Source organism: Salarias fasciatus, chromosome 16, assembly GCF_902148845.1.
Source record: "Salarias fasciatus chromosome 16, fSalaFa1.1, whole genome shotgun sequence".
In the NCBI taxonomy this organism is placed as follows: Eukaryota; Metazoa; Chordata; class Actinopteri; order Blenniiformes; family Blenniidae; genus Salarias; species Salarias fasciatus.
This window is the reverse complement of record NC_043760.1, coordinates 4,067,036-4,078,120: the sequence shown is the minus strand read 5'-3', so window position 1 is coordinate 4,078,120 and position 11,085 is coordinate 4,067,036. Positions and strand designations below refer to the sequence as shown.

The window sequence follows — 11,085 nt, the reverse complement described above, 5'->3', positions numbered from 1 at the left end:
ATGGACGCTGCAGAACCAGCTGAACTCTGCTTTCCTCAGCTCTTCAACTCCTCCTGCAGGAAGCCTCCAGCTCCTCCGTCCACGGCCACGGCCGTGCTGGTTCACGTCCTGCTGTCCTTCGCCTCTGTGCTCACTGCTGTCCTCAACATGCTGGTCATCATTTCCATCTCACACTTCAGGCACATCAGTCTTCAGACATTAACACGCTTAGCGTCATGCTGTTCATGTGAATGTGTTTCTGTCATGTCTATAAATACAGAGTTTAGAATCACTTGGTGGCGTCCTCACATCATGGTGTGAGGAGTAATGTCTTCCTCCTCCTCCTCCTCCTCCTCCAGGCAGCTCCACACCTCCACCAACCTCCTGCTCCTCTCTCTGGCAGTGTCAGACTTCCTGGTGGGCCTCCTGCTGATGCCGGTTGAAATCCTTTCCTCCGATACCTGCTGGCTCCTGGGTGATGCTACGTGTGCTCTGTACTACATTGTAGGTTTTATCATTACCTCTTCTTCAGTAGGAAGTGTGGTGCTCATATCAATCGACCGCTACTTGGCTGTCTGCGATCCCCTGCACTACCCCAACAGAGTCACTCTGAACAGAACTAAAGTCTGCATCTGTCTCTGCTGGGTCTGTTCCTCCATCTATAACGCCACCCTCATCCTGAGAAACTTCCTCCGACAGTCGGATTCTCACGGCGCCTGCAGGGGAGAGTGTGTGGTGATCCTCAGTAACGCCACGGTCACCGTGGACTTTGTGGTGAACTTCAGCGCTCCCATCACGGTCATCATCATTCTGTATCTGAGGGTGTTTGCGGTGGCGGTGTCTCAGGCTCGGGCCGTGCGCTCTCACGTCGCAGCACATCAGCGCTCCCTCGCCGTCAAGAAATCTGAGCTGAAAGCAGCAAAGACCCTGGGCGTGGTGGTGGTGGTGTTTCTGATCTGTCTGTGTCCTTATTACGCTCCAACCTTCATGGGTCAGGGTGTGGAGGAAAGCCCCTCCACCTCTCCGTTTGTTCTCTGGTTGGCGTATTTGAACTCATGTCTGAACCCTCTGATCTATACTATGTTTTACCCCTGGTTCAGGAAATCCATTAAAGTCATTGTGACACTGCAGATCCTGAAGCCCAACTCTTACCACGCTAAGATAATGTAGACATGAACTGATGAGGGATTTCAATCAAGAAGAAGGAAAGGTGTTTGATTTGTCTGTGTTCATATTCTTAAACCTTTAGGATTCATGCTGTCACTCATTAAGTCACATTTCAGACGGAATGGAGACATTAGATCATCTTTAGCTGCAAAATCAACCGCCAGGCTCAGACTGGTTTGATTGTTGTTTCTGAACTCTGTTTTTCTGATAATTCTCGTTATTCGTACCCTGAAATCCTGCTGCTGCACAGAATGGTTGTCCCCTCTGAGATATTTCCTCTCTGGGGAGGGTTTCCTCTTCATGTAGGATTGCTGGTTTTTTCTCTAAGAGATCTCTGTGTTGTGCTTGACGCTGTATGAGTGAATTAAACGAGATGCATCTTTTCATGAGCTGAATTTCTTTAATCATCCATCCAGATGAAATCTTTCTGATCAGTGTGACTGTGTGTGATTTATAGCACAGCAGTGAGGAAAAAGACTGGAGTTGAAGCAGTAAATTTAAGCATAAACAGTTTATGTCAGTGATTCTCAACCTTTTTCTTCAGAGACCCACATTTTTACAACTGTAAACACAGTCAACGCCCCCCCCGACCACACATTGTACAGTCATAAAACAAAGTTGAATGAATCTTACAACACAGTCAATATGAAATATGGCTTGTTTTTGTGATGTTCTGTGGTGATGAGGCTGAACTATGAGCTTACGCCAGCTCAGGAAGAATTAAACTTCAATAAAACCCTGTCCTCTGGAACTCTCTTGGTGTGTTCTTTTTTTATCCTTTTGTGACTGATTCATCTTTCTCTTTAGCCTCTTTAAAGGCCTCTTTAAGATAAGATAAGATAAGATAAGATAAGATAAGATAAGATAAGATAAGATAAGATAAGATAAAATAAACTTGTTTGTCAAACAGCGGAAATTTGTCTTGGGCAAAGTGCAAAGTGCTACATCAATATATGTATGTATACACAGTACATGTAAAAACAACACAACATAACCACAGTAACAAAAGTAGGACATTATGCGAAGAACACACATGTAGATACACATTCCCTTGAAGAAACAGGTAAACAACGGACACATATAAACTGGAACACAGGTAAAAAGAGGACACACACGAACTGGAAAACATAAACACAAATGATACACTCAAATTGGAACACATGTACACAAAGGACACACATATGAATTGGACCACAGGTAAAGAATGGACACACAGCCTGTTGCACAAAAGTTGGATTCAGACATGTTGCACAAAGCCAAGATCAGGGATTAGGCCGGGGTATCTTGATTATTTTGGATGAACTAATCATGATCCGGTTGGAAAAAAATGGGATAGAGGAAAGTCGGATGATTCATAATGCACTATCAAACAGACACTTAATATTTACTTTGCATTGTAGAACATTGAAAATCTGCGTGGTGCTCCCATTACATTATTTCCATGTAACATTATTGTGATTGCAACAGACTACATTCAAACTGATTCAATGAACCGAACAGCAATGTTTTTTTTGTTTGTTTGTTTGTTTTTTGCAGCTGCAGCATGTTACACTGTTTCATAAAAACATATTCAAATGTTCTGTATGAGCGCATTAAAATGAAAACCCCTCCCACATGCCATGGTGACAGGGTTGCATTTATGTTGTCTTTTTAAAGGTGCATTAAGGATTTTTTCAACCTTAAAAATACTTATTTTCCACCATAAATATGTTACACATTTTTAATGATGTGTACAATGTTCCCTGACATATTCATTACAAGTACCGCTAACAGCGCTAAATTGTCACTTGAAAGTTGCAGTGCCGGTCCGGCACCAGAATTTTTTGGGGGAGAATTTGAAAGGAATGACGTAATGCGCGCGCCGGCTGGTTAGGTTTCATTTTGTCCGCCATTACTCTGCCAGATGCTTAGAGAGCAACAACTGAGCAGGATCTTCCAGAAAGTAAGAAAAGACTGGCTTCTAGCACTGCCACAGCTCCAGCACAGACTCCACCAGGTAAAAGAAACTCAAATCTTACTTGAGCGCTACTAAACGAGCGAAGACGGAGTCCCCCTCTTCCGTGCACGCAAGCCACAGGGAGGAGTTTTTCACTAAGCTGCATTACGCCCAAGGCCTGCAGGGGGCGCTGTTTCGCATAAAACGTGCAAACTCCTTAAGGCACCTTTAAAGCAGTGGTGCACGGGTGTCACTCCGGGTTAAACTATTCAGAGTTGATCTAACTAATTCAAATCAACTTTTCAGGAACCAAAAAGTGAGATATTTCCTGTCACAGAGCAGATCTGCTCACAGTTCAGGGTGAGACTCAGCGTTTGTTGAATTCATCTCTATTCATCGAGTGCCAGGTGCAGCAGTCATTTCTAGGCACTTTTACAGAGAAACCCAATGATTCCATGTGAGCAAGCATAAGGGACCATTTCGCTGTGGTTTCGTTACGGGTCCGGAATGGATGCTCAGCGGAAAATTATGTCACACAGCAGGAGCTTGAACCCACTAAACATAGGACGTCGCATAAACGTTCAGATCATGTCCACATCGCATCCGTCCGTCTAAGACCAGTTCTTTACCAAAAAATGACGTGCAAATTAGGTCTACTATTTCGACGTCAAACTATGACCTCTATTAGACGTCTAAATATAGTTAATAATTTCACCTGACTTTTTTGGATGTCAAAATGACATCTAACACAGGTGGGGGGATTAAAAAAAATTATATTAGGCCTAACAGTTGTTATTTGTGTGTATACTAATAGTAGGTGTATATCAGTGATTAAACATCATTTCCAAGTACAAATACTTAACGGTTTTTGAATTACTAAAATAATTTGTAATAAAAAAAATTAAAATCACAAATAAAATGATTAGGCATCCTACTATCGAGTAGCCTTTGGCATATTCAAAGGGTTACTTTTCTTTAGTGGGGAATTGGGGATACTCAATCAGATGCCTCATGGCGAACCCGTAGGACACACGCCCCATCTGGCCAAAACACAAAATAGTTTTTCACAAAAACTGGAAATACGCAATCAGTGGGTAACTTCTCTTCCGGTCAAGTGCCAAATCCATTCACTTCCTTTGAGATGGATCGTGTTTTCAGTACTTTTCTTCAACATTTGCCCGGCATTTCCTTCGCTGATGTGGAGAGGATCGTGGAAGAGAAGTCAGTCACGAAAAAAAACAAAAATGAAGAAAGGATACAAGTTTTTCCACGAAAACTTCAAAGAAAAATACGAAGGTGAGTAGCAAGTTAGCATGCTAGCCCAAATGCTACTGAACCCTGATAAAGAATATAAAGCATTAGCGACTTTACTTAAAGGGGCTGTATCATGCTTTTTTAGCTAGTCCATACCCTAGAAATGGCATTAACATGGTAATAGTTTATTTTTGGCGCTAAGGAAAAGTAATTTTGTGTGAAATAAAAGATTTTCTGGGGCTAATTCTGAAACCCGGAAGAGAAAACGCTCTGTTTCACTGAAAATCCCACCTCTCCCCCTGTGGACTTTGACTGGCAGCGTACTTCAACCAATCAGCGCTTCAAACACAAATACGCTGGCTAGCTTTAGCTCTTTAGCTCTAGCTTCTCTACACACAAAGACACACGAAAATGTCTTTTCCTGTTAGAAACTCACCAAGTGCAGACTCTTCAGACTCTTGCTCTTGCTTGATTGTTGCTTTCAGACGATGGTTAAAGTTTATCTCTGTAATCAGAGTTAGAAAAAAGTGGCAACGCTGATTGCTGAGGGCCTGCGGGGGGGGGGGGGGGGGGCACGCGCCTGGGGGGTGATCAAGACCTTTTTGTGTCTGTTCTGTTTCCCCAAGAGGCGGAGGCAACTGAACCACCATTGGAGCCTGCGCACTGCGCATGTGCAGAAGACCCAACCCAACTACTAGGTGGGCCGCAGCCATCAGTCCCAGGACGGTCCTGATTATTAGGTGGACCCGAACTATGGGCACCGCTATCAGGGACCTCAGGGTCAACAGGAGAGAGACTCGTCTCTCTTTGGAGAGGCGGGCCGTCATGGTGAGAGCATCCAGCTCCAATCCCAGATAAGCCATCTGCTGAGCAGGGATGTGCGCACTCTAGTCCTGGGTCACCACGAACCCCAGGAGCTCAATGTGGTGCAGGACCTGGGCCGTATGCTCCACTGCCTCCTGATAAGAGGGCACTAGTATGAGCCAGTCGTCGATGTAGGTGAGAATCCTCAGACCACAACGACGGACTGGCTCCAGCGCGGCCTAGACACACTTGGTGAAGGTGCGTAGAACAAGAGAGCAGCCGAAGGGGAGCCGGTTGTATAGAAAACACCAGTCTACCACGTCGAACATGAGGAAGATCCTGTGTCTCCTCAGAATGGGGATGTAAAAGTAGGCGTCCGTGATATCGACTGACGTCATCCAGTCCCCCGGGCGGACGCTCTCCAGGAGGTATTTGACCGTCAGCATACAGAACCTCCTGGTGGCCACATGAGCATTCAGGACCCGCAAGTCCAGAATGGGTCTCATCCCACCGCTCTTCTTGGGAACCAAGAAGTAGGGGGCGTAGGAGCGAGGACACCTCTACTTCAAGAGCGGCCACCCCCGCAGGGCACGCGAACCGCGTACGAAGGATACCGTTGAAAGGAGGTGGGCGACACGCGAACTGCAGGGCGTAACTGCATCTCAGCGTCCTGGACAGCCAAGGTGAGAGCAGACCCAGCATCGCACACCATGTCTGGAAGTGGAGCGACAGCCACTGTACCATGACCATGGCCGAGGGAGGCAGCCCACCCATCCTCCCGGCCTCGGGAGACGAGGGGCCCTTGGCGAAAGGGCTGCAGATGGGGCATCCTAAGAAGCGGCGTGGGCGGCTGCCTCGGGGCGCGCACCAGCGCTTTGCTGTTGCCGAAGCCGGCGGAGGCGGTGTGATCCCGAGACATTTCGGGCCACGAGCCTCGCCAATGATGTCAGGGTCCGAGCGGGGTCCCAAAGCTCTGAGGCTGCGCTGCACTCACACAGGGAGATGCAAGCAAGCGGAACACGCAGCCTGGGGCGCTTGCAAGGTGACAGTAAGTCACCGGAGGTGCTCCTCTTGTGCGTAACGCATGGCATGAGGTGTATAAAAGGCTGGGTTGGGGAGTGTCCGGGTTGGTTCTCAGCAGGCGGAAGTAACGTGAGGCGTCAGCTGTTGTTCGCCGGCGGTGTGAGTTTGTGGACTAGCCGACCTGCGGGTTGGACCAGACCGGCCATTGAGTCTGGTACTTGCCTTACCTCACAGACGCGTACGTTGTTGTTGATGCCCGGATCCCAGTAAATGACAGAACGTGAGTGCCATTCATCCGCCGTGTGAGTTTGTTCCCGTGATCTGTGCGTCTGTGCAAGCCGTGACGGCCTCCGCACCGCAGGAAGATGTTGTTTGTTCCCGTTCCTGTCGCTGTGAAGGTGCCGGGGCACTTGTTTAATACTCTGAGACATGTTATTTCCTGAGCGAGAGACCGGTGGAGTGTCGGGTTCTGTGCCGTCGGGAGCGCTCGTTCTCCTCCCCCTGTGCAGTCCAGGCGGGCGGTGATAAACTCCTAATACGTTTACTCGTCGTTCAGTGGTGTTGTTTCCGCCCCGGTGGGGCGGGAGCCTTTGTTTCCACACCGGCTCGTGCCAGGCAGGCAGTGGTGATCCCCTTAGGTTTCTATTCCGCGTGATTCATCTGTATTGTTTCCACCCTGCATATATGTTAGAGCGCTCGTCTCCTTCACCTGTGTGTCCGGGCGGGCGGTGTTTATTCTTCAGCTCCACTTAGTTATTTGCCTTCGATGAGATGATTCTTTGTTCTGGTGCCTATTGGATAGTAGACGTAGATAATTTACCTTTATCCATGATTATGACTATTTATAATTTATATTAATGTGAGTGGAATATAGAGGCTGAAGTTGATTTTTCCTTATTATTGTTTATTGCAGAACTGCTTGTGGATCAGGATTCATCAACTAATAAACACATCTGAAGAGCAATAAACCTCCCTCCGTGTGTTCTTACCGACACTCCTCTTGGATGCTGGATCCACTTAATGAACTGTGCCTATTGCAATTTACCTCATTTACATGAGGGCAAAACAGGCCCGACTCGCCACTGTGACTCACTCCCCGGCCGCAGAGCGAAACCGCTGTGGGGGGAGAGCTGACGAGGGAGCGCGGGGCCCGGCGCTGAGCGCGACACATCACTCTCTTGAGGGAGCGGCCTGTACGAGGCGCTGCTTCAGGCGATGATGGGAGGCTGCCGGCGGAGTGGGCACAGCAGTAGAGACGTCGCGAGCATTGGGCCCCCACTCACTGCGCCTGCCTTGTGGCGCAGTACGGAGTTTGCATTACAGAGACCGAAAGGCATAACTCGCAACTGCCACAGCCCCTGGCTGAAGGTGAAGTCTTAGCTTTGCTTCGGGGGCCAGCTCCACCTGCCAGTAGCCGCTGCGGAGGTCGAGGAAGCTGAGTCAGCTGGAACCAGAGGTATAATCGAGGGCATCGTCGATGTGTGGCAGGGGGTACAAGTCGTTCTTTGTTACGCTGTTCAGCCGCGGGTAATCCACACAGAAACGCCACCCACCTCCTTTTCTTTTCACCAGCACAACCGACGCAGCCCAGCGACTATCGGACGGCTCCACCACTCTGCCATAGCATCTCCTTCACGATTTCTTCGGCAGCCTGTCGTTTGGTGAACGTGAGCCGATGGGTGTGCAGAAGGATGGGTGCAGCATCTCCTGTTTCGATGCGATATTGAACCATGGAGGTCCGCCGGCAATCTTTTACACTGGCCGCAAAGATGTCTGTGCTCCTCCAGGAGCATTTTCAGCTGCTGCTGCTGCTGGCTAGGAGTTGGCCCGTGGTGGCTACGCTGCCAGTAGCTTGCCGGCGTGGGGGGGCGTGTCACTGAGAGGCTGACGGGGGGCGTGGTCTCAGCAATGCTCTGCGGCTGTTCGGCGGTGCAACTGACGACAGAGCTGGCCCTGTAGCAGCAGAGTTATTCTCTCGCTCAACGGCGGCAGAGTGAACCTCTCGCTCAACGGCGGCGGAGTGAACCTCTCTCTTTCTCTCGACGATCTTCTCCGGGCTTGATCACAGCTTGAAGATGCGGGACCCCAGGATGACGGTTTCTCTGGCGATGTTGAGGCGAGCTTTCCAGCGGTCTAACAGGTCCAGCCCTATAATGCACAGGTCCTGGATATCAGCGAGCCAGAATTCATGACTCACCTCCCGGTCGCCCACGCGGACGGTCAGCTGCTTTTTCCTGCCCATACCAATCTTCTCGCCGGAGACAGTCATCAATTTAACGTCGGTAGCAGTCCAGGCAGCGGAGGGGCGACCCGCCGTGCCTGGGAGGAGACCGGGGCACACCAGTGAGATGGTGGATCCGGTGTCCACCAATGCGTGGCAGGGATAGTCATCGATGACACAGGACAGGAACAGCCCTTTTCCGTGGCCGCACTATAGCAGGTGCTGCTCTCAGCGAGGGGAGACGGGTGGGAGGGGTGATCCCCTCACAACAACACTCCTTCTTCTGTCTCGTCGTCACAGTCGGCGAGGCGGGCGTAGGGCTGCACCCCGGGTCTGCGGTGCGGCGTGGAGAGGACTGTCTCGGCACGCTCCACCTCCCAGAGTGCTTCATCCAGGGTCTGGGGTGTGGTGAGTCGGACGTGCTGGTGGAGCCGCTCTGGTGTAAGCCCCTGCAGGAACGTGTGGAGGGCTAACTCTTCCAGGGTGTCCCTTGGGAAGTTGGGGAAGCCCTGCAAGCCTTGCCGTGCGTGCAGCTGGACGTGAGCAGTAAATGCACCCAGGCTTTCCCCATCTTGGCGGCGGCGGTTATTTAGTTTCTCTCTCTCAGACGTTTCTGCTGTGCGCCGGCCGAAGCGATGATCGAGTGCGGTGGTTAGCACCGTCAGGAGTCCTTCTTCACCGGGCGCCAGGTCAAGAAGGATCTGCTGAGCCTGGGCCTCCAAGGCTAGGGCGAGGTGTGTGGCGGTGTCCTGGTCGCTCCACCCATTGTGAGCAGCTGCAACTTGTACTTGCCTGGTACAGCTCTAGCAGGCTGGTGCCGTCATATTTCGGCAGCTTGACGGCAGATTTCGCCGCAGCAGCGGGGAAACTGGCTCCTTTGCCCCCGTGGCTGCTTCCATCCTTGGCCTCTCGCACCATCTCCAGATGAGGCTTTCTCCGGCCACTGGACCCATCTGTTTGGCTCAGCGTCCGCAGCTGCTCAGCTATCCATGCTGCTCTCTCTTCCCGCAGGCGATTCTCTTGGATCTGTAGCAGCTCCATCGACTTCTGACACCAGTGTAGCACAGAGTGGCAACTTGAGGAGGATTGAGAATGCTATTCAGGTTCCAGCACACTGCAGCTCTATTGTTAAAACAACTGAGCTGTGAGCGGCGGCAGCAGCAGGAGGATTGTGAATGCTCTGGCAGTCTCAAGACACCGCTGTTTTATTGTTAAAGCAAGTAAGCTGTGAGCGGGTGCAGCGGCGGCAGTGCCAGCGGCAGTGCTAGCAGCAGTGCTAGCCACAGTGCTAGTAGTAGGGCTCGTGGCAGTGCTAACCGCGGCAGCAGCGCTAGTGGCTGTGGTGGCAGCCCTAGCAGTAGTGTTAGCGGCAGCGGCAGCAGCAACGGCAGCAGCAGCGTGAAAGCTTTTTAGAATTTAACAAACGAAAACCTTATTGTTACAATAACTATGCATTTGGCTCTGGCTTTTCGCTGCTGGCAGACAGGCCACGTCACTCTCATACCGACCCTTCTCACTCCTGGTCCGACATAACGTAAATGAAGCTTAACATAAAAAGACCGGAAAAATGGCATCAACGCATAAAAAAAAAATTAACACATCTAGAACAAAAGAAAGTACATTTTAACACAATTAAACACAAAATACGGAATGAAACGGCCCGAACAATACCTTCCCATGATGCCTTGCGACACCAAACACACAGTATAATAGTACAGCGGCCCCCAGCAGCGCCTGCTGCCGCCACAATATGTTACTGCGTTTAAGGGGATTTTTTTTGTTTTCCCTGTGATATCATTGGCTGTTTTTGTATTGATATGCATATGGTGTTATGCATCAGTATGCATGTCATATTTCATTCATTGTCTTTAACAGAAGTTCGTAGGCGCTGAGTGAAAGCACATTCATTTGTCCAACTTGATTCTGAATAATAGATTATATCAGAATGTCTATATTTGCTTGAAGTAACATTAATTTTTGCAGGCTGTTCAATAAAATAAATAGGCATTGAAAAAAAATACTTTGGTGTTTGTGTTGGTGCACAACGGATAATATTCCATGGCTAGTTAGCAGTTAAATTCAGTTATGTGGATGCAAATGAACTGAAATGGTCGGTTTAATCAACAGTTTGTTGTATAACATCAGTACAGACTTAAATAAGGGCTACAGGGGAGTTCAATCAGTCATCTTTTTTCAGAGCACTGAAAAAAGTAACTAAAAAGTTACTTTTTTCAGTAACGCATTACTTTTTGGTTTAAGCAACTCAGTTACGAACTGAGTTACTTTTTTCATGAAGTAACTAACAACTGTAAGTACTTACTGTTTTTCAGTAACAAGCACAACACTGCAGTTGCCCTGCAAGTCTTGATTCCCAGACTGGTTTTCTTTGGGCAGTTATATATATTTTACTCATATGTCTGATTTTTCCACTGTCAGATATATTGTGCCTGCCTTCTTGTCATGTTTACAAAGTTCAGGCTATTTCTGAAACAAACATTAACTGTGGCGCGAAAAAAAGGGAGTTTGAAGCTAATATTGCGCTACATGTGACATGAGAGAGAGAGAGGTGGTGGTGGTGGTGGTGGGGGGGGGGGGGGGGCGATGCGCGAGGTGGGGGAGAGAGAGAGAAAGAGGGCGGTTTCTGGGGTTGATCAGAGGAGAGTCAGAGGACTCAGCAGCTCTCTTCCTCCTCTCGGTGAGG

At 49.2% G+C, this 11,085-nt stretch overlaps 1 protein-coding gene across 1 annotated transcript; it reads left to right on the top strand.

The window, feature by feature from the left end:
• LOC115403465 (trace amine-associated receptor 8a-like) lies at positions 1–1,149 on the top strand. The gene is made up of 2 exons (XM_030112358.1): positions 1–179; positions 339–1,149. Exons 1-2 carry the CDS (start codon positions 1–3, stop codon positions 1,147–1,149), a joined length of 990 nt encoding a protein of 329 aa, XP_029968218.1.
• Positions 1,150–11,085: the final 9,936 nt, after the last annotated feature.